General features: G+C 48.8%; 3 protein-coding genes and 1 long non-coding RNA gene across 5 annotated transcripts in view; 2 read left to right on the top strand and 2 right to left on the bottom strand.

Moving 5' to 3' along the window:
* Window positions 1-624: 624 nt before the first annotated feature.
* Window positions 625-9,920, bottom strand: BYSL (bystin like). The gene is given in 7 exon segments (NM_001014924.1): window positions 625-1,305; window positions 1,788-1,890; window positions 1,998-2,158; window positions 2,735-2,868; window positions 3,127-3,265; window positions 5,321-5,477; window positions 9,383-9,920. Coding segments are annotated over 7 exon segments (1,308 nt in total). The 5' UTR covers window positions 9,651-9,920; the 3' UTR covers window positions 625-959.
* A 189-nt stretch (window positions 9,921-10,109) lies between these two features.
* Window positions 10,110-20,877, top strand: MED20 (mediator complex subunit 20). Its single transcript, NM_001103293.1, has 4 exons — window positions 10,110-10,196; window positions 12,688-12,842; window positions 17,141-17,394; window positions 18,904-20,877. The coding sequence occupies exons 1-4, from the start codon at window positions 10,183-10,185 to the stop codon at window positions 19,117-19,119; spliced, it is 639 nt and encodes a 212-aa protein (NP_001096763.1). The 5' UTR covers window positions 10,110-10,182; the 3' UTR covers window positions 19,120-20,877.
* The window catches only part of USP49 (ubiquitin specific peptidase 49), a 77,047-nt gene continuing 68,107 nt past the window's right edge, over window positions 19,011-27,950 (top strand). Inside the window, exon 1 of one of the 2 annotated variants that reach the window (XM_059880561.1) lies at window positions 19,011-19,095. The gene's annotated coding sequence lies outside the window, so the exon portion shown is untranslated. Of the gene's footprint in view, window positions 19,096-27,237; window positions 27,318-27,950 lie in introns of those variants that run through there. The other variant, XM_059880557.1, reaches the window with a different exon arrangement.
* On the bottom strand, window positions 19,771-27,935 carry LOC112443775 (uncharacterized). The gene is made up of 4 exons (XR_009492540.1): window positions 27,749-27,935; window positions 26,936-27,150; window positions 20,921-20,992; window positions 19,771-19,955 (listed from the first exon to the last, which is right to left on the bottom strand). It is a non-coding gene; the product is annotated as an uncharacterized lncRNA (long non-coding RNA).

The following is a 27,950-nucleotide window of genomic DNA, read 5'->3' as shown; positions in this document are numbered from 1 at the left end:
AGCAGTGAAAGCAGTCAGAGGACCTGGAAGTGGATGGATGTGGCTGTGTCCCAATAAAACTTTATTTAGGGACACTGAAGCTTAAATTTCATATAATCTTCACCTATCACAAAATACTGCTGTTTTTTTCCACCTCCCCCAACAACCATTTAAGATATAAAAATCACTTTTCTCTCATGGACTATAAGAAAACAGGCATACGCAACCCTGATTTACCAACCCCTGGTTGAATGCTTTCATTGGCTAAGAAAGTTAGAAAGGGAACTAACTGGTCTGGTGGTGACCCTGGGTCTGACCTTTCTCATCCTGAATTTCCACCTTCCTCTAGGTGCTTTCTTGTAGCTCTTCCAACCAATCTGAGACCTCCTCGTGTTCGAACAACCTCCTGGTTGCTGGCATTGTCCCCAAGTAGCTTGTGTCAGGGGCAGGTAAAGGCTGTGCCCTCTAGGGGCTGGCAGGGTGGGAACAGTCTAGAGAAGACTTGTAGAATAAGGTGGGGGAAGTGCGTGGCTCCCTTGTAAATAGGTAAGAATCCACTGCTGTGCATGAGAGGGAAGCAGTGCTTGCTTCCAGCAAAACAAGGAAAGCAAAGATCTCCATCCATCACATCAAAACACTGACATTCAATAAATACCCGCCTTTTGTCTTTATCCACCTCCCAGTGACCTGACACAACAGCCTGAAAGGAAGTACCCATTCCATCCCTAGCTGGGACCTGGGAGTGCTGGGCTGTGGGACCTCAAGTCAGGTCCCAGAACTGAGCAGGTATGCAGGCCTAGAACGCAAGAGGGAACCGGCCCTACTACGGCCCCCTGTTGAGAACTGGGGAGTCAGAGGCCCGAGACCTGTCTTGGCCCTGATCCGGGTCTTCAGCTGTCAAGGCTCGGAATCACCTCCAGTCACCAGCAGGGATCCTGGAGTCCTTCCACGCTCCGCAGACCCGGACGAGCGCTGCATCCTCACTCCATGGTGACGGGAACATCTTCTACATCTCGGGGGACGGCACTCTGCAACTCACGCCTGATCTCCGGGGACAGCTGGGGGTGGGGCTGCAGCCGGAGCAGTTCCAGGAGGGCCTCCTTCTGCTCCGTGGCCAGGTCGGCCTTGTAGCGCTGGACCAAAGTCAACAGGCACTGGTGCCAGAGCACGGGCAGCTCACGCTTCTCTGTCCGGAAGCCCAGGAAGTGGAAGACCAGGGCGTCCAGCACTCGGTAGGGCAGCGCGTACTTCTTGTCCAGCAGCAGCCGCAGGAAGATGCTGTTGGCCCCGCTGTACTCCATTTCTGCAATTTTCAGCATGGCCGCACTAATGGGGAAGGGAGGCAGGGAAACGCTGCGGAAAGCTTCTCCTTACCCCAGCCCCGCCACAGGCCCCTAAATTGTGCTGTCCCTAAAGGGAAATCTCTGCATTCTTCTCCCCTCCCCTAACTCCCTCGACCTGTTACCAGGGCTATGCTGACTCACGCCAAATCCCCAGGTCTGGCTCAGACTGCTTCTGTCTCAGAGTGTGTCCAAATGTCTCTGCCCCAACCTACTTTCTTCCCATGTTCCCCTCTTTCTCATTCATTCATTCAACTCTTTACTGAGCACCTAGCATGTGCCAGGCCCTGGGACCTTGTTCCCACGGGACTGACACTCTTGTGGAGTTATCATATACCCATCGACTTACCCGCAAACCCAAGGGCTTATGCTTGACTCCTTCCCCATGTGTCCCCACCCCGCCCCGAGTCCTGGGACTCTGCTGTCGAGATGGGCTGATCTGTGGTCCTGCACACCCCGCAACACTACCTGGAGTGCAGCACGGGGATGGAGCACTTGGTGATGATGCTGCCCACGATGATGGCTTCCCGGAGGGTACAGGTGCCCGACTCGCACAGCGGGATCAGGATGCCTGGGGAGGGGCAGAGGGGCACGGTCACTAGCAGTCCAGAGTGAGAGAAAGGAGGTCCTGCAAGAGCTCTGGCCCTGCCCTTTCTTAATCGCCTCCTGGGTCCCCACCTTTAAACCAGGCTCCAGGCTTGAACAGGGCCTTCTTCAGGGCCATGTAGAGGTGGAAGTTGAGTCGTTTGTACTCAGCAATGTCATCTCGTACCCGGGGGAGCAGAACCAGGTTATAGAAGCGCTGGGCCATCCGTTCCTTTAGGTTAGAGGCAAAAATCCTAGTGGTTTTGGAAGGAAGGGGGAAGATCCCAGGTCAGCTGACAGAACTGGCCCTTCAAATACCACTGCCGATGATATTTGCATGCAAGAGATCAGAGGGTCCGGGGAGGGAGCCGGGTGTGTGCAGCACCCAGGTCAGATTAGAGAGGGAACAGGAGGGGCTGCAAGATGTACCTGAATGGGGGTGAACACTGTCTGTCTTCAGGTGAGCCAGAGCTCTGCAGACAGACAGGAACCAGCTGTTCACCTTTCCCTCTCTTTCAGGGGTCCCCTGTACCCTGCTGTGACCAGGGACCTGCACACACCTGGGGAGCCACAGACTTTTGAGGCCACCCTGACACTGCAGGGTTGTGTCCCTGTAGTTAGGCGCGTCTCCCCTAGAAACTCATCACAGGACGTTCTTAACAGGACCTTGGCCCCAGAACAGGAAACAGGAAAAGCTGGGGAAGTGATGCCATAAAGAAGCACAAGAGAGCTCTGGGAGGGAATGTAACGACAAAGAGAGGGAAAGCCTGTCCTTCCCACACCCAGCCTGCCCTATTGACCCAAGGCTGCCCCACCCCCATCAGCTCTACCTTGTGGCTTGGTACATGGCAGCAGCGGTCCAGGCCTCAGGCTCTGTGATGTAGAGGATCTGCTCCCAGTTGGAGAGGGCAGGGATGATCTTAAATGCCTTGGGCAGTTTCCCACTGCGGTACTTAGACAACACCTGTGGACGGGGGAACAGAACCATCTTCATCGCTGCTTGTCAGGCGCCCATCTGAGTTCCGCGCGTCCATTAACTCACTCAATCCTCACAACCATCCTGTAAGGAGGTTCTAGTATCATCCTCATTTTTCAGTGGGGAATTGAGATTAGAGTCATAGCGGGGAGCGGGACTCCTGAGCCTGCCCTCGGCCTACAAGAGATGTGGGCCCCCAGAGCCCTGGTGGGGGTGTCCCGTCATGGCTCTCCTCTCAGTCCTTACCTCCCGAACCCCTCTGTAGACCTCTAGGACGCGGGGGTCCAGCTGGGGCACAGGGAAGCCTGAGACCTCGGACATGACTGTTTCGACTTCCGTCTGCTTCTCAGTTAACTTCTCCATGATGATGTCAGCCAGGGTGCGCCTGGGGGAACAGGAGGGAGTGGGCGGCAGGGCCACGCTCTCAGTCTAGGGAGCTCTGGACGCCCCACACCGTCTCTCGAGAGCCCTGATAAACCTGCAACCTTGCTGGGATGCGTGACCTCAATCCCCACTGGGCCTACCCACCCAGCAAAGAATCCCTGCAGAGCACAATGGACCAGGCAGTCATCCAGCTTAGGATGGAGCTTCGAGTTGCATGGAGGGGAGGAACCTGGGCTCTGAAGGCGACTGACTGCTGGGTTCAGGTCATGGCTCCTCCGATCCCTGTGTGACCTTGGGCAGGCTACTCTGCCTCTCTAAGCCTCAGCTCCCTCCCTTATAAAACAGGGATGGTAACATACCTACCTACATAAAGTTAACACATGGAATAAAACCCTGTTCTGACCTCTTCAGAGTGCCAGACGCACCTCAGTGATATACTGAGATTTCTGGGAGCTGGGATCATTAGGGAGAGAGCATGGCATACCCTCTCCCCTGTTTCAATTTATTAAAATTGATGGGGAGAGGTCCAAGATGAATAATCTGTTTATCCCAGCCTCCTTACGCACAATCTGACTGTGATGATTCAGAATTATCATTACATTGGGCTTCAGTACGATAAGGGCATCTTCAGGGGCTGCTGAAGTCTATTTAAAAACCACTCCTGTCTTTGGAGGGCAGGACTTCCCGATGTCCCCTTCCACCATAGCACTTTAAAGCATGTATGGCAGAAGCCAGACATTCCCTTGTACCATCTATGCGACAGACATGGTAACCAATAGGCAGAGGGGTCAGTAACCCATCCTCGGTCTCAGAGCTCTTGAGTGGGGGAAAGAGTCAAAGCCTGGTCTTTCAAGGTCTGAAGGTCAGGTACCTTACAGTATATGCATGCCCCCCAGCTAAGCTGCCTCTGACTGCTGAGTCCACGTGGATCTAGTCAGCTCTCTGCAGACACTGGCTGTCGCCTCTCAAAACTGTCAGGACCCCCTGTTCCTAACCGTTTTACTCTTCTGTTGAAAACCATCCCGCCGAGCTCGTCAGAATGAGCTGCCAAAGCAGAGGTATTACGGGTGCTGAGTGAGAACCTGAGAGGCTCTCTGGAGAGACCAGCACACGTTCTGTGATATCCACGTTGGATCCTGGGCGGCAAGCTGGGAAAGGGACTTGTGCCTTCACTGTGCCCTCAAATACACGGCCGCGGAACTCGCCGTTCAGCCCCCGTCTTTCATAGCGTTAATAGCACTAATAGTAGTATACTAATGATGCTAGCGTGCATGAACCCACAACCAACCTGAGGAACCAAGAACAGTGTCATCACAGCATCCGAATGGTTGAGGGCCCTCATCGGAGGCGCCTCTCTCCTGGGCCCAAACCCTGGGATCCGGAGCCTGACTGTAGCAGCTTAAAAACCTGCATGTTTTTGACCCAGCATAGCGGTTCTAATTTGTTCTCATCTGGGGGATGATTCTGTCCTTTGGGGGACACCTGACAGCATCCAGCGACATCTCTGGTTACCACAGAGTGGGGGAGCGGGTCACTACTGCTGTCCGGCGGGTGCGGGTCAGGCATGCTGTTTAACAGCCGACGCCGCACAGGACAGCCTCCCCAGAAGAGACCTATCCAGCCCCGAATGCCAGTGGTGCAAGGGCTGGAAAACCCTGGATAAAATGACAGTCAGGGTGTGAAAGAGATGTGGCCAAAGAAACCGAGCCTACTGCTAAGAAAACTGAGCATACCAAAACCAAATGCTACGGGGCGGATTGCCCAGAGACAGAATAAGGCCTGGCAGTGACGTCACCAGGCAATCCAGGCAGTTCTAAGACAGGTGGACAGAGGGCGGGAGCTATCTTGAGTCTGCATCATTGCCATTCAGAGCAGTCCTCAGAGGATGCGCCACTTTCGTCAAGGTGGCTCCCCAAACTGGCAAAGCTCAGGCCCTTCCCAGAGATGGGGACTCAAAACTCTGCCAGAGCATCCGCTTCTCTGCATCTCATGTTTCTTTCCTACGCAGTTGCTACGAGGACCTGCTCTCCCAAATCCCGGGCCGTGCCAGCCCTACCTGGCAGGAGGGTTCTGGTTCATGAACATCTCAATGGCACGCTCATCCTCGGGGTCCACGACCACCTCCGCCTGATAGCCCGGCCCTGCCCTTGCGGCAGCCTGCTCCAGGGTGGGCCACTCCTCGTCATCTGACCCATCCTGCGGCACGCCTGGACCTGGAAGAGGGAGATGAAATGGGTGAGCAAGGCCAAGCGGCGGGTGAGGAATTCAGAGGTCAACTCAACTCTAACCATTATGGTTATGGTCCGGGCCTCACATGCTTCTAATAAATGCACGCTACCTTCCAGTCCCCAGGGGTGTGCAATCCTGCTTGAGAACCCAAATGTCCACGTACGAACCGAAGAGACAGTGATAACAGCCTCATTCAAGACTCAAACGAGAGCGAACACACTAAACTGTTATACAACATACATAACCGCCATGACCGTAAGGAGTAGGTACTATTACCATACCCAGTTTCAGATGGGGATGCTGAAGCACAGAAAAGTTGACTGACTTGCCTACCGCAGGCAGTCTGGGTCTAGATTATACATTCACCACCTCTCTCTTACACACATGGCAGGGCTTGATTAGTGTCAAAATGAGCGGCAGAGACGATGTATACCACAGGTACTCAGAAGAGACGATGGATGCGAAGGATGCCTAGGCTCTGGATGGGCAGTATGGGAGCTGGAGGAGCGTGCTCTAGACCTGGGTAACACTGGCAGGAGGGCTTGCTGGGAAGCCCAAGAGTGCCTGCTAGGAATTCTCTGGTGGTCTAGTGGTTTGGACTCCATGCTTTCACTGCAAGAAGCGAGAAGTACAATCCATGCCATGGTTGGGGAACTAAGATCCCACATGGCCTGAGTGCAGCACACACACACAGAAAACCCCCAGATACTGTGTGATAAAAGTTAAATAAAGGGGGAGGGTTACATGTACCAGACGCTCTGTCTTCACATGCTACCAACTCCCAAATCTGTGCCTGTAGGGTTACAGGCTCTCTTTGCTCCAGACCCTAACAGCAGCTGCCTCCTGTACAGCTTGTTCACGGACGACCCACGGGCACTACGATCTTGTCTGTCACTCCCGTTCCCTCCTAGGTCTACTCACCGTGTTCCACATCTAAGTCAGTGGGAGCACCACCCAGTCCATGCTAAGCCAGAACCTAGGCGGCAGGCCTGCCTCGTCCACTGCCCCCACTCCCAACACCCAATCAACTACCAAGCCCTTTCCCACTGAACCTCACACAATTTCTCTCAAAGCTTTCACAGCCCTGTCAAAGCCTAGGTCAGTATCACCTCTTGTCTAGATTAACCCAACAGTCCCCTAAGTGGTCTCCTTAGTCTCTATTCGTTTTCCACTCTTCAGGGCAGCCACTGAGACTTTTGTAACTTTTGCTCTTATCTACCTCACCACCATTCAGTAAACGCTGAGAGTGCCTACCGTATGTGAGGCACTGTTCTGGGTGCCAGAAATATATCAGCAAACAAGAGAAAGACATTTTGCCCTTACAGAACTTACGTTCTAATGGTTGGACACAGACAATGAACTAATATGATATAGGTTATGTTAAAAAAAACACAAATGCCACGACAAAGAAATACAGCAGAGTAGAGAAGTTGTGATGTGGAGACAGGGGTGATGTGTTGCAGTTTTTAATGGAGTGGTCAGGATAGGCCTCTCTGAGCAGATAAAGAATTAAGGGAGGAAACCAACAGGAGTATGAAGACAGAAGGCCCCGCCAGGGTGAAGGCCCTGACTTGCCATGTTTAAGAAGCGATGAAGCCTATATGAATGGACTTGAGTTGATGATACCATCCAACCATCTCATCCTCTGTTGTCCCGTTCTCCTCCTGCCTCCAGTCTTTCCCAGCATCAGGGTCTTTTCCAGTGAGTTAGCTCTTCGCCATCAGGTGGCCAAAGTATTGGAGCTTCAGCTTCAGCACCAGTCCTTCCAGTGAATACTCAGGACTGATCTCCTTTAGAATTGACTGGTTTGATCCAGATGGAGAGAAGAGGGCAAAGGGAAAGGAGCAGGAGAGGTCAGACTGACAACAGGTGCAGATCATATAGGTCTCTGTAGATCAGGTAATCCTCAAGGTGCTGAGCTGAGAGTAGACTGTGGCAGATACAGGATACTCGCTAAGAGGCTACTGCAATCGTCCAGGTGAGAGATAACTGTGGTTTGAACAGGATGCTGTTCCAACATGGTGCCAAGTGATCTGATTCTGGATATATTTTTAAGGTAGAGTCAACAGGACTTCCTAATCGTTTGGATATGGAGCGAGAAAGAGACAAGTCTGAGTTTTCTGTCTGGAGCAAATGGAAGGACATCGTGTCATTAATTGAGATGAAGTAGATTGGGAGTGGAGCAGGTTTGGCAAGATGGTCAGGATTTCTGTTCCGGACATGCTAAATCTGAGATGTTTCTTAGACTTCAAATTGGAGAAGCTAAAGAGAGAACTGAAATATAAGAATATGGGTTTCATGGACGAGATCGAGGCTAGAATATGAACTTGGAAGCAGTTACCAAATAAGACAGTATTTAAACCTTGAACCTGATGACAGCACCAGAGAAGTCATCAAAGGTGAACAGAACAGCTCCAAGGATGCAACGCTATGGCACTGCAGTAAGAGGCTGGCGATAATTGAGGAGGCAGCAGAGGGAGCTCCCTGGTGGCCTAGTGTAAGGATTCTGGGCTTTCACTGCGGGGGCTCAGGGTTCAATCACTGGTGGGGGAACTGAGATCCCACCAGCCAGGCGTCAGGAGGGGGAGAATAGGAGCCAGCAAAGGATACTGAGAGGTGGGTGCATGTCCTCAGCCGTGTCTGACTTTTTGCGGCCCTGTGGACTTTTCCTGACTGTAGCCTGCCAGGCTCCCCTGTCCATGGATTCTCCAGGTAAGAATACTGGAGTGGGTTGCCATTTCCTTCTCCAGGGGATTTTCCTGACCCAGGGATCGAACCAGCATCTCTTGCATTGGCAGGTGGGTTCTTTACTACTGCACCGCCTGGGAAGCCCACTGAGAGGTGAAAAACTAGCAAAACAGGGATGTGATGTCTTCGAAGTGCAGTAAAGATACTGTAGCAAGGAGACTAGTGTTTGTGAATGCTGCTGCTGCTAAGTCACTTCAATCGTGTCCGACTCTGTGCGACCCTATAGACGGCAACCCATCAGGCTCCCCCGTCCCTGGGATTCTCCAAGCAAGAACACTGGAGTGGGTTGCCATTTCCTTCTCCAATGCGTGAAAGTGAAGTTGCTCAGTCCTGTCCGACTCTGGGCGACCCCATGGACTGCAGCCTACCAGGCTCCTCCATCCATGGGATTTTCCAGGCAAGAGTACTGGAGTGGGGCGCCATTGCCTTCTCCGTTTGTGAACGCTGCTCGCAGACAAATGAAAGATGAGTGTTGAGAAATGGATTAAGCAGCTTGGAGGTCAACACTCTCAGAGTAATAACAAAAATAAATGACCATCTTTTAAATAATCTCACTCCCTTTCTGGCCCTTAAACAATATTGTTCTTTGTGCTCAGAGCACTCCCCACTTTTCAGTTCTCAGCTCAACGGTCATGCAACCTGGGAAACCTGACTCCCAAGACTAATGCTATTGTCAGAGAAACTGTACTTTATCACGAGTGCATTATTCTAATTGCTTACTTAATTCTCTCTCTCTTGGGCTACCCTGTAAGATCCTGACGTCAGGTATACCTTTATCCTGTTTACATTTTTTTATCTAAACTCCTAGCACGGCTGGATGTGCGTAGTAGACATTCCATGATTACTTACAAAACACATAAATAAATGCTAGGAGAACTTAGCGGCGTGAGTAACCACTTCCTGTTGGCCTAACCTCCGGGATGCCTACAAGAGTGCCACTCTAAGGAGTGGGCGTGGAGGGCTCCGGCAACCCTCAATCTGCCCCAGAGCTGGGTCTTCCACCCCAACACCTTTGCCAAGGGCTCAGTTTGTGTGTGTGTGTGTGTGTTTTTAAATTCCAAGCTATTCCCCTGCCGGACACCCTTCAGCCGTTCACCCTAGCTACCCACTCTCCTCCTCGTACCCCATCCCCGCCACTCACCAAGCCGCGTAGTGCGCTCCCGCGGCACTGCGGGCCTGTCCCCGCTCCCATGCTCGGCCTCGAGCTCCTCTTGCTGCTGCCGCGCTTGCTGCAAAATCCGTCGGGTCAACCGGGGCCCCACGTACTCTTCCTCCTCGTCTCCGGTTCCGCGACCCCGCCGTTTTTCTCGGGTTCCTGCCCGCACCGCGTCCCCAGCCAGGATCTGCTCGGCCAGCGGCGCATGCTTTTCCTGAACCCCGGCCCCGCGGGCCGCCTTGAACTTGGGCATTTTTCTAGAAAACCGGGCCGTGAAGTTTCCCACGTGGGTATGGAGGGAAAAAGGCCCCGAGTGCGCTTGCGCAGTAAACACCCAGCACCCAAGAGCCCACCGGAGCTCACAGCGCCCCCTCGCGTCTGGAGGTCGGGTGTGCCAGAAGCCCCATCCCACCCACCAAAAAGAGCTCACGGGTCCTGGAGCTGGGTCCTCCCGAATTTAACGTTGGCTTCTCTAAGTGGTTGTAGTCCAAGCTACACTTCCCTAGTTTCATGGGTCTGGGTCCAGGGTGCCCAGGCGAATGGGAATTCCCTGAGCGGCGAACCGGGGGATGGGGGGCGGGGCGGAGTCGGACAGTGACGTCACCGAAGGACCTAGACACGCCCTTCCTCGTGGGCGTGTCGACTGGGCGCTGTGTTTTTACGTAAGTTCCGGAGCGCCTGCCTCCATCAGAGCTCTCTTTAGTGAGGTGGTTTCACCTCGTGTGGGCTGCTGGAGCACACCGCATTTCAGTTGTTTGATCCTTCCATCCTCCTGGCCCGACACCATGGGAGTGACTTGGTAGGACTAAAGAGGACTTTGTGGGGCGGGGTTTGGGGACTTGAGGGCCCCTGGAGCCTCGAATATACCCGGGAATAGGATCCCGACCAGGGTCCGCAGTCCCCCGGAAGATGAGCAAAATGTCCTCGGTTTGTGTGGGTGAGGGGGCCACCGCGAGGGCTGCAGAATCTGCAGGCCCCTTTCCTCGGAGATTCGCCCCTTCTTCCTGGAAGGCGGCAGGTAAAAGGGTTTAAGAACCCGTTAATGATCGTGTACCTCCTTCCTTTTTTCTTGGTACAATTTCTTGACCGTGAAGCCCGGGGTAGAACTTTAGGGTTGAAAGTAGTATGTCGGAACTCGGACCCGTCTGCAGGCAGGGCTTGGATGGGTAGGGGATAGGCAACAAGGAGATAGTATCTTTTTTAGGTTTTTGCCTGCCCTTGCCTACAGCCACTGAATGCAGTTAGATCAGCCTGTGTCTGGTTCTAGTTTGGCCTTTGTAAGATCTTGAGTCTGGAGGAAAAAAGGAGCTGTTGGGAATTAGGAGATAGGAATTCCAGGCACATCACCTCTTCAGGGCCTGTTTCCTATTCTGTTTAATTACATGGTTGGTTTAGTTTCTATGGACTTATTTCTAACATGTTATAAGTCAGTGTGACAGGGAAAGGTATGGGCTTAATTCTCTTGGAGTCATTTAGTTCCAAAATGCTAGATTTCAGGGCTTTAAAAAATATATATTTTGAGCATGTCTCCCAGAGAGGGCTTAGAGGCCAGGTTATCTGAAGGCAATGGCTCTAGGCTTCTCAAATAAGAGCCTGTGGGAACTCCTCCTTCTGGTAGCCCAGGTCTTGCAGATTTGTCAGTGACTGCACATTTGCTTCCTGAAGTTGACATCATGGGCCTCCTTCAAAGTCCTGTAGTGTAAGAGGGATGCGAAGAATGGGAATGAAACGTTTGCTAGGGTCTTTCATGGCAGTCCAGTGGTTAACACTCCACGCTTCCACTGCAGGAAGCACCTTCTACTTTAGGGGGTACAGGTTCAATCCCTGATTGGGGAATTAGATCCTGCATGCCTTGTGGCGCAACCAAAAAAAGTTTGCTGCAAAGAGGCATAAAACCCTAGAAGTACCTGTTCTTTCAGGGCAGAAGGCAAGCAGGGAAAGGGCTCTCTGTTGGGATGCTTCTCAACTTTTTCAGGCTTCTTGAACTTCTGACCCCAGTAGCATCAATCACCTTAGGGATTCTCTTATATTTCAAAATAAGGCACATCATCATCATTACTTGTTAGTACTTTTTCTGATGGAGTTGAGAGACAGTTTTAGCAGCAGTAGGACTCTATAGCTTCATTTAGTTGATTTTGGTTGATCATAAAGTAATGCAGTGTCCCCCAACATTCAGCCACATATGATTCTACTTAAGATTTTTAAATAGCCATGTAGCACTTGAACTATTATTTATTAATGTCTTTTAATTCTCTTTCTTTTCCTTAAAAGTATTTTAACAGACAACTATATTTCTGGGGAAGCATTCTGGTAGAGTTAAGAGCATGGACGTGGAGCCAGCTTGCCTGGCTTTGACTCTTGGCCACACCACACCAAGCTTTGTGACCTTGTGCGAGTTATTCAACCCCTGTGTACTTTTCTTTCCTCATTGGTAACAAAGAGATAATTGTATATCTTATGGGGCTGATGTGAGGATTCAAAGAGTTAGTTCATTGAAAGGTCTTTGGGCACCACCTGGCACATAGCTGGTCCTTGGTGATTGTTTCCTGCCACTCTGTAAAGGGGGAGCCAGTTTCCCTCACCATAGAAGGAAATCTTGGAAATGACTGTTTGTTTCATTGTTTTGGTTAAATTCATATACATGCTGTTGCCTTTCATGTCCGAGGATTAGAAACTTGAGGCTTACTTTCTCTTTGGTCCCAGGATCCTTAAAACTTTCTGCCTTGATGGAAATGTTCTGTATTAGCACTGCTGCCGGCCACTTGTGGCTGTCAAGCCTTGAAATGTGGGTTTTGCAGCTGAGGAGTTGAGGTTTTAATTTTTTTGTTCGTTTAAGTGTAAATAGTCGCATGTGGCTTGTGGCTACTGTGCTGGACAGCTTGCATGCAAAGTGTTAAAGAGAGTAATAATAATTGGAATAATAATTCCAAGTTGAGGCTTTCTTCTTGATGTAGTCAAAACTGAAAGAAACGCAGAAGAAATCCCTTTCTCATTGTATGACTCTGTGTTACTGAACACTCTGTGTGCCACCTAAAATCTTCTCTTGAACGTTGGCATACTTGCCACACTCCATAAACAGAGGTGCTCTAGATGGGAAGTCCAAAGCACTGGTATGTGTCCTGAGACCTGCTCTGGTTCTTAGTGGAGTTTTCAAGAGACTGTGGGCCTCTGTTTCCTTTTTAAAATGAGAAGGTTCGGGTTGATGGTGTCTGTGCACATACTGGCCCTGATGAGCTGATTCTGCAGGCAAGTGAATGACTCATTGATGATTTTCGTCCTTTTCCTTCCAGTGTGTCTCAGATGCCCGTGGCCGAGGGCAAGAGCGTCCAGCAGACTGTGGAGCTCCTCACCCGGAAATTGGAGATGCTTGGAGCAGAGAAGCAAGGAACATTTTGTGTGGACTGTGAGACCTATCACACAGCTGCCTCTACCCTGGGCAGCCAAGGTCAGTGAGAGATGGGCCTGTGGGATGGCTGGAACCTGGTTTGGAGTTAATAGACATTCATATTCATTGGAATCTTTCTGCTCTTCTGCTGAGAGTGGTGCTCTTGGCTAGGTGGTATATGTGTTTCTGAATTCATTAATTTTTTCCTTCATCTCTTAGTCTGGGCCTGTGTTGTAGTCTTTTTGCACTTTTAAAGCACTTTTCACTTCTCAAAGTGTTGGTCACTAATTTCCTCAGAATCATCTGGATCGCTTGTTAGAGGGGCAGGTTCCTGGCCCAGCTTACAGACTCACTGGTAATCAGTCATAGTCTACATTATAGTAAGTTTCACAGGTGATCTTTATGCACTCCAAAGTTTGAAAAAGTCTCCTTTTAAGCATGGAAGCCTTTGTAAATGATTCTGTTGGAGCTTTAGAGTTTGGGGAACTTTCTGTAGAAAAGCTTCCTGTTTCCCATACCTAGCCAGTGGCCTTGGCTACCACTTTAGCATAACCTTGATTTATGAATTAACTTTTATTTTAAATGTATTTCAAATTGAGATGCATTGTGGCTGGTGGTGGTAGGGAGGTAAAGAGGATCTCTGAATAGGAGTTAGGGAACCTGGGTTCTTTTAGTCTTGGCTCTTCAGTAACTTGACTTTGGATGGTTCCATAGCACAGTGCATAAGCCTAAACCATGGGCCCGGATTACGGAGTCCTGCCTGCCACAACTAACTGCGTCCTTAGGTAATTCTGCAGTCTGACTGCTCCTGTGCAGGCCACTTGCCTCTTTCCCCAGGGATTTATTCCCTGCCCTGCTCCTGTGAACTGCATTTGCCTGGCCCCCATTGAGTTCCCTTTGGCCAGTGAAAGGCACTGGCAAAAATTGGAGAGAGGAGGAGAGAGACAGCCTCTCTTCCTGTCCTTCTGCCTTGGGCTGTGTCTCTGGCTGTGGCTGTGTTTCTTCCTTGGTTCTACCTCCTGTTAGGCAACCCTTGTTCCTGGCTCTCAGAACAGCACATCTGCCCTTTTTCCTTCCAGCCCTAGGGATGGCAGCGGCTCCCTGTGTTACTAATCTTTGGGTGACCTCACCATTCCATTTGATTTTTCAGTTCTACCAACCCTTGTACTTCGTTCCCTGTATTAAACCCCCTCTAAAGAAACTTACCTGTGTGGACTCTGTTTTTGCACCCTTCCCAGTACAGTTATCTGCAAAATGAAGATAATTCCAGTATTTATCTCCTACTTAAATAAGTTATGCTACGCTACGATACGCTAAGTCACTTCAGTCGTGTCCGACTCTGTGCGACCCCATAGATGGCAGCCCACCAGGCTCCCCCATCCCTGGGATTCTCTAGGCAAGAACACTGGAGTGGGTTGCCATTTCTTTCTCCAATGCATGAAAGTGAAAAGTGAAAGTGAAGTTTCTCAGTCGTGTCCAACTCTTAGCGACCCCATGGACTGTAGCCTACCAGGCTCCTCCGTCCATGGGATTTTCCAGGCAAGAGTACTGGAGTGGGGTGCCATTGCCTTCTCCACTTAAATAAGTTAGTACACACAAAGCCCTTTGAACCAAGGTTGTCGTGGAATAAATAGCTAATAAATGGTAGCTTAAGAGCTGTACTGAATTTCATGATCATTGCAATTGCAATGTTAATGTTTGTTTTGCCTGCAAAAGGCAGAATATAAGAATTAAAAGAAAGAACAGTTATGAAAGCATTTGGAAAACAGAACACTAGTATACAGATATGGAGAAGGCAATGGCACCCCACTCTAGTACTCTTGCCTGGAAAATCCCATGGACGGAGGAGCCTGGTGGGCTGCAGTCCATGGGGTCGCTAAGAGTCGGACACGACTGAGCGACTTCACTTTGACTTTTCACTTTCATGCATTGGAGAAGGAAATGGCAACCCACTCCAGTGTTCTTGCCTAGAGAATCCCAGGGATGGGGAGCCTGGTGGGCTGCCATCTATGGAATCACACAGAGTCGGACACGACTGAAGTGACTTAGCAGCAGCAGCAGCAGTATACAGATATAAGATGACATACTACTTCTGTGACACTCCCTGGCTTGGTCTCTGTTTTCCTGATCAGACCTTTGCTTTCAAGGAGCTACAGTCTAGTTGGAGAAACAGCAGGTTCTCGGTGGGCAGTGGGGTAGGATGGAAGGAGGTCAGGACGCCTGGATTAGAGTTCCAGTTCTGTCGCTTACTGGCTCTGTGCCTTTAAATCAGAAGTTCTCACACTTCTAGCTTTAGCATCACCTAGAGGGAAGGCTTGTTACCACACAGATGGATGGGTTCCCCTCTCCTCCCCACCCCCACAGAGTTTCTGACCCAGTGGGTGTGGGGTAGGGTGGAGAATATACATTTGTAACAGATTCCCAGGTAGTGATGTGGGTGCTGGCTGGTCAGGGACCAAAAGCTTTTCAGAATTTTTTCGAGAGAGTAAAAACACTTCCAGACTCCCGTAATGTGAATTAAGTATGTAATCAAGTGAGTCTGCATGAGAACAGAATGACAGGTCAGCTTCGGATGTCTTTATTGGAGGATTAAAATGTTTGGACTGGACTTCCCAGGTGAAAGGTGTGACTACGCAGCGGGCAGTTGGGAGGGTGTGTGGCGAGGTTGGTGCGGAGCCACTGGAGATCAGGCAGTGGCAGCGCCGTGGCAGCCTGCAGAGGCCACGCCGCCCGCACTTGTCTCTGCACTCACCCGATTGCCATGCTCTCATCCCTGCCTGAATCCTACCCTCTCTTTGTACCCTACTTCAGGTCCTGTTTTTTCCATGAAGGTTCTTCCAGCTGACTCTTGCCACTTTGACCACTTCCTTCCCTGAAGTCTTTCCTTCACTCCAAAGACTTCTGGTCTATCATCAGGCAAACACTTTGGTTTCATGGTCTTCTAAAAAGTTTTCCACCTATCTTCAATGAGAGTGAAAGTCGCTCAGTCCTGTCCGACTCTTTGCAACCCCATGGACTATACAGTTCATGGAATTCTCCAGGCTGGAATACTGGAGTGGGGAGTTGTTCCTTTCTCCAGGTGATCTTCCCAGCCCAGGGATTGAACCCAGGTCTCCTGCATTGCAGGCAAATTCTTCACCAGCTGGGCCACAAGGGAAGTCCAAGAATACCGGATTGGGTAGCCTATCCCTTCTCTTCCCAATCCAGGAATCGAACAGGGGTCTCCCGCATTGCAGGCGGATTCTTTACCAACTGAGCTATCAGGGAAGGACAATGACAGTCATCAGTGAGATTGTCAGCTTCTTGAGGCCAGGGGCTAAGTCCTCTACTTACATGCCTTTTCAGCCCTAGCACAGTGTTGGGGCTAGTTTAAGGACTTGGAAAACTCACTTCTCAGGAACTGGAACCGGTGAGCTGGGATTTAAAACTGGATCTTCTGATCTAGATCCCAAGTTCTTTCTGCTGTGGTTGTACTGCTTGCTTCCTGAGTCAGCTAGATGTCTTAAAATTCTCCAAAGCCCCCCTCCCATTGCCTTCAGGATGAAGTCTAAACTTGGGCACAGAAGACAAGGCTCTGGCCTCCCGTCCAGCCTCGTGTTCAGATTCTCCCCCATGCTGCTTCTGTGGGGCCACTTCCTGTTTCAAAGAGGGCGGACGCCAAGGAAGGGAGTGATGGGCAAAAAAGAGAGCAGCTGCTTCGTGTGGTGTGCTCAAAAGCTGTTACTTTTATTTTCCTTGTTACGTAATATATAACTATACAGAAGACCGTATGTAAATCTTGTGTGAGTTATTAGTCATCATCTTTAATCATCTATCTGTGAGCCCATCACTCAACTTAAAGTTAAACCAGGGACTTCCCTGGTGGTCCAGTGATTAAGATTCTGTGCTTCTGCTGCAGGGGTGCAGGTTTGGTCCCTGGCCAGGGAAATTCCCGATCCTGTATGGTGTGGCTAAAAGAAAAAAGAGCAAGAGAGAAGAAAATAGACGCTAAACACCAAAAGGCATAACAACGCAGAAATGCAGGGCTGACTACAAATAATGGGGCGCAAAACTTACTCCCAACTATCAGAAACAAATATAAAAGCTAGGGAAAAAAGTGAATTAAACCATTATCTGGACCGTCAAAAGTTCCAGTGTACCCATCACCTTTTTCTGTAGATTAGGTGGGTTCTGCCACATGCTGCCTGGCTGCTGGTCTTCTTTGGAAAAGGCTGTTGGTGAGGGCCTTGCCTCCACCGCCCTCCAGGACTGCTGGGGCGATGCTGGATTGCCTCCTGGCCCCGTTCAGCACTTTGGCCTCTACTCCGTGATGTGCTGAGGAAGGTCTTGTCGGTGAGCAGGATCTCCACCCCTTGCAGGTCAGGCCGGGAAGCTGATGTATGTGATGCACAATTCTGAGTACCCTTTGAGCTGCTTCGCCCTCTTTGAGAATGGCCCTTGCCTTGTTGCCGACACCAACTTTGACGTGCTCATGGTGAAACTCAAGGGCTTTTTCCAGAGTGCCAAGGCCAGCAAGATCGAGACCCGGGGCACCCGTTACCAATACTGTGACTTCCTAGTGAAGGTGGGCACGGTCACAATGGGGCCCAGTGCCCGAGGCATCTCCGTGGAGGTAAGTCCTCGGTGGACTAGAGCAGATGTGGTGAAGGGCCTGGCTCTGCAGATTCCCGCGACCCTGAATGCAGGCAGATATGTCTGCCTCCCTGATTGCTGTCTGCAGAGCAGCTACGCTTCCTTGCCCTGCATTTTTTACCCTTTCTTTAATCACTTAGGGATGCTCTAGCAGACCAGGATGGGAATGGGGAGCTGGATTCACAGCAGGAAAGCTTAGGAAGGCTGGCTTGCTGGAGAAGAGGAGGGATAGTCAAGGAGGGGCAGGTGAACTATTACATATTCAAAGTTTTGAAGCAAAGACGTGCCCTTCTCTTTGACATGCTGTCCACTTTCTTTCGTGGTATGTGTGACGATTTCATCTGACATATATTGAAAATGACAAAGATGGAGTGTGACAGTAGCTGGCTTTGGGACCAGTGAGAGTCTGCGCCATCTAACACAGTCCCAGCACTGTGTGAGATTTTAAAAAAGAAAAGAATAAGTAAACTGCAGGGCCTTCCTTTTGAACGTTTATGACTTAATAATGAGAGCCAGGCCCAAACACGCAAGCTGTTTTTGAAGTTAGTCTGTAAGAAATGCCATAAAGGAAGCACAGATTGCTCTGGGAGTTCAGGGTAGAGAGCACTGCTGACTTTGGGGACTGTGATACCTCCTGCAGGATTAGCATTTAAGGAGGGAATTAAAATGTGGAGACCTGGGGATAGGTAAGTCCTCAAAAGCAGCACAGGAGGAGAAAAGGGCGTTAGTGGTCATGACTACTGCGACACTCCAGAGATCTCGAGCTAAGATGTCCTGACTCTTTTCATTCATAACACACAGAGAATTTGCCAAGACCCACGGGAAACTCCTGTTTATCCTCCACGTTTTCAACTTTGCAACACAAACACACCCAGAAGTTTCTTTACTTATTTCTCCTTGTAGTTGCTAGTAATTTCCCCTGCCACCTCTCCAGTGAAAAACTGGGAGAGGAGAATGAGCAAGCCTAAGATCTGTATCCTTCAGCCCCTGTCACATGAGTTGGGAAATTATTTCTTAGTGTCAGAGCCCAGGTTGTATCTACCTTGGGAGTAATGGTTGGTCTTGAAGTGACTTACGGGCCTATATATCTTTTTGCCCTCTTGTCAATTCCCCCAACTCACACACACTCGCAGACTCTTTCTCCTGCTCTTCGTTTTCTCTCATAGAATTTTCCCGAGCTGTCCATGAATCTACACCCATCATAGCTGGGACTATAAAGTTCAGAAATAATTTGAAGGGACCAAGCTATGCCTCTGGGTCTTGTGCATAGGGCTGTGAGTTGATAATCCCAAGATGAGAATGTTTGAGCTTAAAGGGTACAATGCTGAGGGTTTCAAATTCCTGGTGTTTGATCTGGATATTTCCTGCGGGGCAGCTCTGGGTGGGAAGGTGTGTGTCGTGGTCTCCGGGTTGGGGAAGATGGATGCAGAGGGCAAACGACCTGTCCTTGCTCTCACTCACCCTCCATCTCCCTTCTCTTGGTCCGCAGGTGGAGTATGGCCCCTGTGTGGTAGCTAGCGACTGCTGGAGCCTGTTGCTGGAGTTCCTGCAGAGCTTTCTAGGCAGCCACACCCCAGGGGCGCCCGCAGTGTTTGGGAACAGACACGACGCTGTCTACAGCCCAGCAGACACCATGGTCCAGTACATGGAACTCTTCAACAAGATCCGCAAGCAGCAGCAGGTGCCGGTGGCGGGGATTCGTTAGCAACTGGCAGCTGCTGGGCTGAGCTCTGTCACTGGGGGGCGGGGGGGGCGGGACTCCACAGAAGGAGCAGGCCCTGCACCCTCAGGCCTCTGGACCCTGGAAATCCTGGGCAGACGGGAAGGTGTCCTTCCCTGTCTAGTTCCCAGCTGTGGCTTTGTTCTGGGGCGCTGGACTCCCCTCCACTGAGCCTCACACACAGTCCCTCCTGCGCCTCCCCCACCACAGCTGTTTCAGCCCCCGTCTTGCTGGGCTTGGCCTGTCCTCAGGAACAGTGATTATCCAGGGCGGAGACGTCTGGAGCTCCCCTGCTTTAGGGGAGACGGTCGGATGGGGGTGTCCCTGCTGAGTGTCGGTGGGAAGGCAGTCTGTGTTAGCAGCTCCTGAGGATTTGGTCCAGGCGCACAGTGGACAGGCTGTGTGTTGCGTTTGCGCTTCGCTCAGAGAATGTGGCTGGGCCTTTCCTGGGGAAGAAGCAGGAGGCCAAGCTTATTTGATGGCTGTCATTTTCTGATCTGTTTGCTGAGGTAAATCGTGAGTTCAGTTTTCTAGGGTGTTGCCTGAGTCCTTTGAAGTCTCCCCTCTGGCCATCTTTCCATTCTGTAGGGAATGATACTAAAGCACAGGCTGAGTGGCTATAAGGAGAACCTAAAGTACAGAGGCTCTTAGAAGTTTATTTTTCTCTTCTCTAATAGTACAGAGGTAATCAGATAGCCCAGGGCAGTCTTAACGCCACAAGGTCATCAGGAACTTGGTTTCCTTTGAGCTTGTTGTCCAGCCACCCCTGGGGTGTTGTCCTTGGGCGACTTAGAGCATCATCAGCTACATGTCCAGTTCCCCTGGGGTAAGAGAGAGAGAACAGTTTTCTTTTATAAAGGCCATGACCTGGAGTTGCTCCAGTCACTCTGGCTACCCCTGGCTGAGAGGAGCTCTGGGACAGAGAGCCTCTTATTTGGGTGGTCATGTGCCCAGTTAAAATGCCGGGGGTTCTGTGACTGAAAGGTGAAGGAGAAAATGGATGTGGGGGCCCAGTTAGTAGCCTCTGCTCCAGGGAGCTCAATGGACGTGCCCAAGACTGTTCTTGCTGTTTTGCAAAGAGCACCCCTGTAAGTAAGCCATTTGTTTCTGAGTTGGACTGGGATGGGGCTGATGTCAGAGCCATTTTAGCTGGATTATTCACATGGGGACGTCACTTCTGCACCCCTTGAGTCAGTCTCAGCATCAAGACCTCTCCACTTCTCGTGTGCCCAGAGCTCAGGGTTAAACAGTTGACCTGGGGCTCACACTGCGCTTCATGGTGTCCTGAGCTCTTACTCCTCATCTCATGGGAGCCTCCAAGCTGCTCATTTGACCTCCGTCACCTGCCCACCGCCCTCCTGCTGCAGAGATGCTCAGTCCAGCTAACCCTGAGGTCACAGTCAGAGCTGGTCTTAGGAAGCGAGTTCATGTATGTACTGTGGGTTGTCCTAGGATCTGTCTCTCATCAAAAACCCAGAAAGAGAAACCGTTTTCAGATCTCAGTGCTCAGATCTAAGCCTCTGTGACAAGAATCAGCTAGTGGTCACGTTTCCCTTTTAACTTTGGCTGTAGGAAGCTCAGTTCGACTTTCTGACTGTAGAATCTGTCATCCGTGTTTTTTGTTCTCACCTTCCCCTGGCTTCGTTTGTTTCTTCGTTTTTTTTTTTTTTTTTTTACATTTTAAAATGGAGATGTGTTTTAGATATTAATTTATACATAATAAAATACATAGATTTTTTAAAATGTTTTTGGCCTTCTGATTTATTTTGGCTTTGTCCAGACTTACCTGTTTGTATTTTGCTGTAGACTGCTTTAAATCTTTTATGAGATGAGATAGCATTTTGAGCATAATGTGTTCCTGAAAATAAACAGAAATCGAACGTGGTAAATATGACTCTAGATTTATGCTTATAAGGAGGGATTCCTATTACTAACTCCCTAACTGTGTCTTTTAGATACAGTCTTGGCTTATAAATTTCCCGAAAGTCTTGGCTTTTGTTCTTTTCCCTTATTTTGAGCATACATTTGACCAGATTTAAGTCCAGTGAACACCAGATCAATCTGTAAGAGTTGCCACCTCACGTACTTTTGTCCATCTTTGTCCTTTGTGTCAGTTAAAGAAAGCTTATTACTAAAAAAAAGGCAAGTAATGCAATACATCTCTTAATTTGACTCCACCAGCAAAGTTGCCAAAACTGAACTGATAACTAGTGGGAAAGGCCAAATGTCATCCACCCTCTGTATGTACGTCTGAATGGGACTTTCAAGAGTTAGTTTAGTATTGTTGGCATATAATTTTTGAGAGATGAGGTTGAGTGAAAGTTGAGAAGCTTTTGAATAAGGGAAAGGGGGCGTGGTTAGCCTCATTTTAAAATTAAAAAAAACTTACCCTCAGCTAGAAAGTGGGCATGCAGTATTTTGGGTTCAAGTCTGACATTCCTCCCACACCAGACTGCCTTCTTGTCCCTCCCTCCTTTTTTCCCAGATGCCTTACCCCGTCACCATCTGTATCTAACCCCAAAAGAGCAGAAACCAGGATGCTTCTAGGATCCTGCTAACACGTCACCTTGGTGGGTACCTTTGCCAGTCACAGAGAAATCCGCTGACCTGTTGGAGCCATGCAGGACAGCATTGAGATTTACCTGGTTCTCCTTCACTATAAGATGGGGGGTCATGCCGAGAGGTGAGGCTGGAGTCAGGACCAAAACTTCAGACTCAGGACTCATGGCTCCCAGCATGTGTCAAAGAGTAGCACCTGGACCTCTGTGGGGCCAGGTGATTTTAAGTGGACTGTGGGATTTTTATTTTAATACTTATGCCTTATTCTAATATATATTAGAAATATAACTGGCACTTTTGCCTTATATGATGAGGATAAATAAGTTTTTTAGAAAGAGTCTTCTTAAAGGGAACTAGTAAGTTATACTACAGCTGATGCTTACAAGAGGCAGACTCTGGAGGAGGAAGGCGGATGTTAGAATTTGGGGAAATGCTGTGTTCTCCTGTGTGTCGTCCGCTGCTTGTATCCCTTGATGGTTCCTGCCCTGTGCTCCTGTGCTGTGTTCGCCCCCGTCTCTCCTGTGCTCTTCTGACTCTCTGTCCCCCCTGTTGCCATGCTGCTTCCTGCTTGCTTGCTTTTCTTTGGTCTTGAAGGACCAAGTCATCCCATGTCCCCCACGCTGTGTGTGAGTGTCACTGCGTCACTGAAGGAATACCCAGGGATTGATCACTCCTCCCTACTGCCAGGTCTGTCCCAGCCCACTGTATCCAGTGTTCATTCCTGAAGTTTCAGGATGAGAGGGGTAGTGAGAAATTTTCTTCCCAAATCCTAGAAGGTGAGGGGCTGCTACTGCTGCTAAGTTGCGTCAGTCGTGTCTGACCCCATAGACGGCAGCCCACCAGGCTCCTCCATCCATGGGATTTTCCAGGCAGGAGTACTGGAGTGGGTTGCCATTTCCTTCTCCAATGCGTGAAAGTGAAGTCACTTAGTCGTGTCCGACTCTCAGCGACCCCGTGGACTGCAGCCCACCAGGCTCCTCCATGCATGGGATTTTCCAGGCAAGAGTACTGGAGTGGGTCACCTGTGCCTCCAAAGGTGAGGGGAGTGGTTAGAAATTCCCACTTAAGTGTGTCCTCTAGGTGTCAAAAGTTAAGACTTAAAACTCCCCCCAAGGTGCGTTTCTGCCATTGTGTGGAGCATTCCAAGATCAGTCTCTTGGGTTACAAGGGACCCTTGAGGTCACACAGTTTGACTGTCATTCAGTACCCATAACTTTACACCATCCCTCCAGCGATCATGAAGGCTTGACTTGACCTCATCTAGGTCAAGTCTCTTCCCTGTTTCACTTTTGTCACTACCTCTGAGACAAAAATCAAAACCTACCCGTTCCTTCCCTCCCAGATTGTGGACACCGTCTGGTGCTTAATGAGGGAATTGATCACTAGTTGGTGCTGGAGTATGATCAGACTATGGTTCTAACCCTACTGCAGGTTCTCAACCCCTGAGGGAGCCTCAGGAAGCCTCAGATGCCTCGAAAGTGGACACAGCTTTGTGGATAATTGCAGTTCTCTGGGAATAGGATTTATAGGGTTCATTAAAGTATCTCAAAGATCTGTGATCCAAAAAAAAAAAGAATCTCTAAAAGGAGAGCATCCTGAAAGGAAAGAACAGGAAGGTGAAGATAAAGCAGGTGTGAGATACATCCAGGTGACTTACCACACACGAGACCTTCCCCTGCCTTTCGGACCTTCATCTCAGGTCCATCCCCTCCACGGTTATCCCTCCTTCATTTTTTATAGTCCTTTCGGCCTTTCAGTCAGGTTCTGGGAAGCTGCACTGTGTCCCTGCTCTTTTCTCTCTTGTAGGTTCCTGCTTCTCCTCTTTTCCCTATGTACACACAACCTCTTAGAAATGAGTAGGAGGAATTATGTCAGGAGCATCTTTATAGCCCACTTTGTGGCCCAGGAGTTACTCTTCATGTGACTCAGCCCATGGGGTCTGAAGATTACCCTGTTGTAATGGCATCTGGCTTCATGAATGTATTTTCATTTTTCAGGATGGTGTGATCGATGAGGCGAGAAATAGTTCGTCGCCTCTGAAATGAAATTAGTGAGTTGAAAAGATTCTTGGAACTCTGAGGGCAAAGATCCCTAATTCTCTTGTGGTCTCTGTTTTATTTACCACTACAGCCCTGCTGCGTCAGATGGCACAGACTGAGTTTTCTTTGGAGGCTTTAAAAAAGAATTCAGGGCCCGTGTTTGTATATTCTAGGTTGTACAAAGGCAGAATTCAGTATTGAAGATCTTCTGTCATGTGGGAAAGGCACGGCTAGGGATGTGGAGGTGACAGGACAGATGTTCTGAGGCAGCCTCCTAAAGGGCAGAACACGGCTTAGGAGACAGATGGCTGCGTGCTTGCCACAATACTGTCCCTACCCTGCCAGGTAGCTTCAGTCACGTTGGCCTTTCTGGGTCTCATCTGTGTAGTGGGAGTGATGATGCCCTTTGTGTTTCATAGGCTTGTTGAGAGGCTCAAGGAGAAGAGGTATGAGAGTGCCTTGTAGGCAAGTGATGCTGCCTCTGCTCTTGCATCTTTTTAATGGCACCAAAGGTACAGTGTATGGTTAGCATGTTGAAGACGGGAAGCTACGGGGTCATTACTCTTTGGTAGCAGATTAAAATTCTGCTCCAGTGCACAGGAAATAGTTGTAATAGAGAGCGAGCAATGTGGGGAGAGGGTCCAGAGAAAGTGTCTGTCGTGCAGGTGTATTTTTGTAACCAGACCAGTGAGCATAGTTGCAGGGACTGTAATATTCACTCATAGGGTTGAGATGTTTACTTGTTCTCCTATAGCCTAAAGGAAAAGGAGCTGAACTAACAACAACAACAAAAAGGCGGGGGGTAGAAATTACTGTATCTTCTTTATGCAGTACATCCATCCCTTTTCTCCTCAGTTCCCGCGTCTTAGTTGTGCCTGCTGCTGAACTGTTTTTGATACGCTTGTATGTGGTGGCTTTACTTGCAGCCAGTGGTGGCTAAGTTCAGTGTTCCTGATTGTGTTTTCCATTCCTCATTGATGAACCACCTAAGCTGTTAACTCTGAAGCTATAATAAAACCTTTTTGTTAGCTATCCTACATAAGCTTTTCCTATTTTAATTATCTAAAGTAAAATAGCCTTTTTATTCTTTCTGCTTCCATCTGATGCACAATTCTCAAACTTATTGGTATTAGGATTCCTTGATGCTCTTAAAAATTAACTGAGTACCCCGAAGAGCCTTAGTGTGGGTTGTATAATTGATATTTAATTACAACTTATTATAATGAAAAAATGATTAATTAAAACTTATTTATAATGAAAAAGTATTAATTCAATTAAAGGTAATAATAAACCCATCACATGTTAACATAAAATGTTTCAATGAAAAGTAACTTTTTTCCAAAAAAATTTAGAAGAATGGCATTGTTTTATATTTTTGCAAATCTCTTGAATGTCTGGCATAGTCGAAGACAATGGATCCTAGTGTCTGCTTTTTTAGTCAGTCTGTTGAAATTTGTTATTCAGTTGAAGAATGTGAAGAAATCCAACCTCACACATTCTGGGGCTTCCCAGGTGGCTCAGGGGTAGAGAGTCCACCTGCCAAGCGGTAGACGCAGGAGCTGCAGGTTCAAACCATGGGTCAGAAAGATTCCCTGGAGAAGGAAATGGCAACCTGCTCCAGTATTTTTGCCTGAGAAATCTCATGGACAGACGGACCTGGAGGGCTACAGTCCATGGGGTCGCAAAGAGTCAGACCTATGACTGAGCGACTAAACCACCACCACCACAGTGATACTGTCTCCCAATAATTGGAGCTGTTCTCTGATACTCCATCACAACTCTGCTAAAGGTTAGTTGCAATGTGGAATCTCAAATTCTATCAGTGAGCTTTCTGTACTCTGTTATATTAACATTGATTAGTTTATTTTGCACTGTGAAGGGCTCTTTTAACCATACCTGATTTTGTAGCATGCATTGGTCATTGGAAAATACTGCAGATCTTTTAAATGTTGACACATTTCATTATACAATATCAAAAAATCATATTTGTTAATATCACCATCAATCTCAACAGAAAAGTCTTGGGAAGCTATTATGCTCAGAGTGGTGGATATATTTTCAAAAATCCTAAGTTTTGCTTGAGAGCTTGAGTTTGATCATTACTAACAAATGCTGTCAGGCTCAATTTGTTTATTTCTGAGGAAATATCTGTCAGATACCCAAGGCTGAATGACTGTTAGCTATTCTTCCAAATGAAAATGGTATTGCATGAATTGCCAATTCAGCTCAAAATTCAGAGAAATTGAACGAGTGGTTTTCCTTAAGAGAAACTTTATAAGGCACCAAAGTGCTTTATGTCTCTCTCTACTTAATCACATAGAACAGTATTATTGGAAAAATATGTTCTTATATAAAACAAAGTTTTTATTTTAGTGTTTCATCAAACACTTCCTTAAAGTGACACAGGTATAATTCTTTTTTCCTGTGACTGGATGGCACTGAAGACTGCATTGACTGCTAGTACAATTTAGTGCCATTTCCTCGATTCGTGTTATGGAAGCAGCAGTTTTACCCTTTGTTACTTTTGTATCATTAGCGCCAATGTCATCACAGTGACAAAGGCAAGTAGTATCTTACTACTCTGAAAACAGTTTTGATTTCAGGGATCCTCCTGAAAGTCTTTCGGTCACCAGGGCTCCACAGGCCACACTTTGAGAACCACTGGTCTGATACTTACAGTACTGAGAATTGCTTTTTTGCAAGCCACCCCTTCCTTCAGAAGTTTTAAGTGACTCCAAAATCCTTCACTCAAAAAAGCACCTATAAATGTGTCAGGAACATTGAATAAAATACGATCTTTATTCTCCAGAAATTTTCTTGAGGGTTTGGGGAGCAGGAGGAGAAAATAGACAATCTAGGAGTTAAAATGTAAGATATGAATTCCTTAAAATTATGTTAAAGGTGTTAGCAAAGGGAGTGCTAAATTTTAGGTCTTAACTTGCGGGCTTCCCAGGTGACTAGGTGCAGGAGATGGAGGTTTGATCCCTGGGTGAAGAAGATCCCCTGGAGGAGGAAATGGCAACCCATTCCAGTATTCTTGCCTGAAAAATCCCATGGAGGGCTGGTCCATGGGATGGCCAAGGGTCACACACTGAACAGGAACACAGCTCTTGAACCACATGGCAGATCCTCATCAAATCAATTACTCAATCACTAGGTTTTATCGCTTCATCAGAAGTTTTTAAAGTGTTTAAGTTAGTTACCTTTGGATGTTTCACCGGGTTGACTCCAGGCGTTGTAGATTGATGCTTACACATGCACATGCCCTTCCCCCTTCTTATTTTGTTTGTTGTTCTTTGGTTTCTGTTGCTTCTCTATTTCATATTTACAAGTGTGTAGCTTTGAGCCAGTGTAGGTAGTAAGGAATGTTTCTTTTCCTTGCGCTTGTATGTAAACGTAAGCCTTTACCTGTTTCAGCCTTGCAGTTGGGTGATGTAACAATGTTGGTCTTATTTGGAGGAACTCCCCCCCGCCCCGCCCCCGCCCAAACTATGTCAGGACAATGCACCCAAGAGGCTACTCGGGAAGGAAACTTTTTCTGAGGCTGAGAAGATTTGTAAATAGCCGCAGTTCTGTTTCCCTGAGGTCTGCACCCCCACCTTCTGCTGAACTTCTTCAGTTTACAGCAGGAGCGAACCACTTCCTTAGGGGAATTTCCATAAAAAGGCGGAATCCTGACTGGGTCATCAGTGGCAAAAGTCAGACACATGCTCAATCGCCTGGGAACCAATAGTAACTTCTTCAAAAGCTGACTCAGGATCTTTCGGACACCGTGAAAACTGATAGTCTTATTTTTAACAGAACAAAGCAAAAACCTAGACGGTATAATGAGGAAGGCTTTCCCGCTTGGCAGTGGGAAGAGATGTTAAAGACAATCCATTCAAAAGGAGTGCGGAAGCTACCGCAAGATTCCTTTACAGTTCCGCAGGCTGAAGGGCTGCGGAGCAGGGGGCGGAGATGGGCTCTTGTGAATCTCTAGTCCTTTAAGGAGGAGGGACGGCCGTAAGACTCTGTACCTTTAAGAGTCTCTTTGTCTGGAAACCTCCTTATTTACCCTCCTGTGCTTCAACCAAACTTCGACCCGCGATTCACAACGCCCCTCTACGCCACCGCCCCTTACGCCAGGCTCAAGTCGGCCGCGCGTCGGTGGCTAACCCTAAACTTGGCGGCCGCCGCGCTAACCCCGGGAGAGGGTGTCTGTGCCGGGTCGGGGCCCTG

This window comes from Bos taurus, chromosome 23 (genome assembly GCF_002263795.3).
Source record: "Bos taurus isolate L1 Dominette 01449 registration number 42190680 breed Hereford chromosome 23, ARS-UCD2.0, whole genome shotgun sequence".
Classification (NCBI taxonomy): Eukaryota; Metazoa; Chordata; class Mammalia; order Artiodactyla; family Bovidae; genus Bos; species Bos taurus.
The sequence above is the reverse complement of the archived record's forward strand: the minus strand, read 5'-3'. Positions and strand labels throughout refer to the sequence as shown.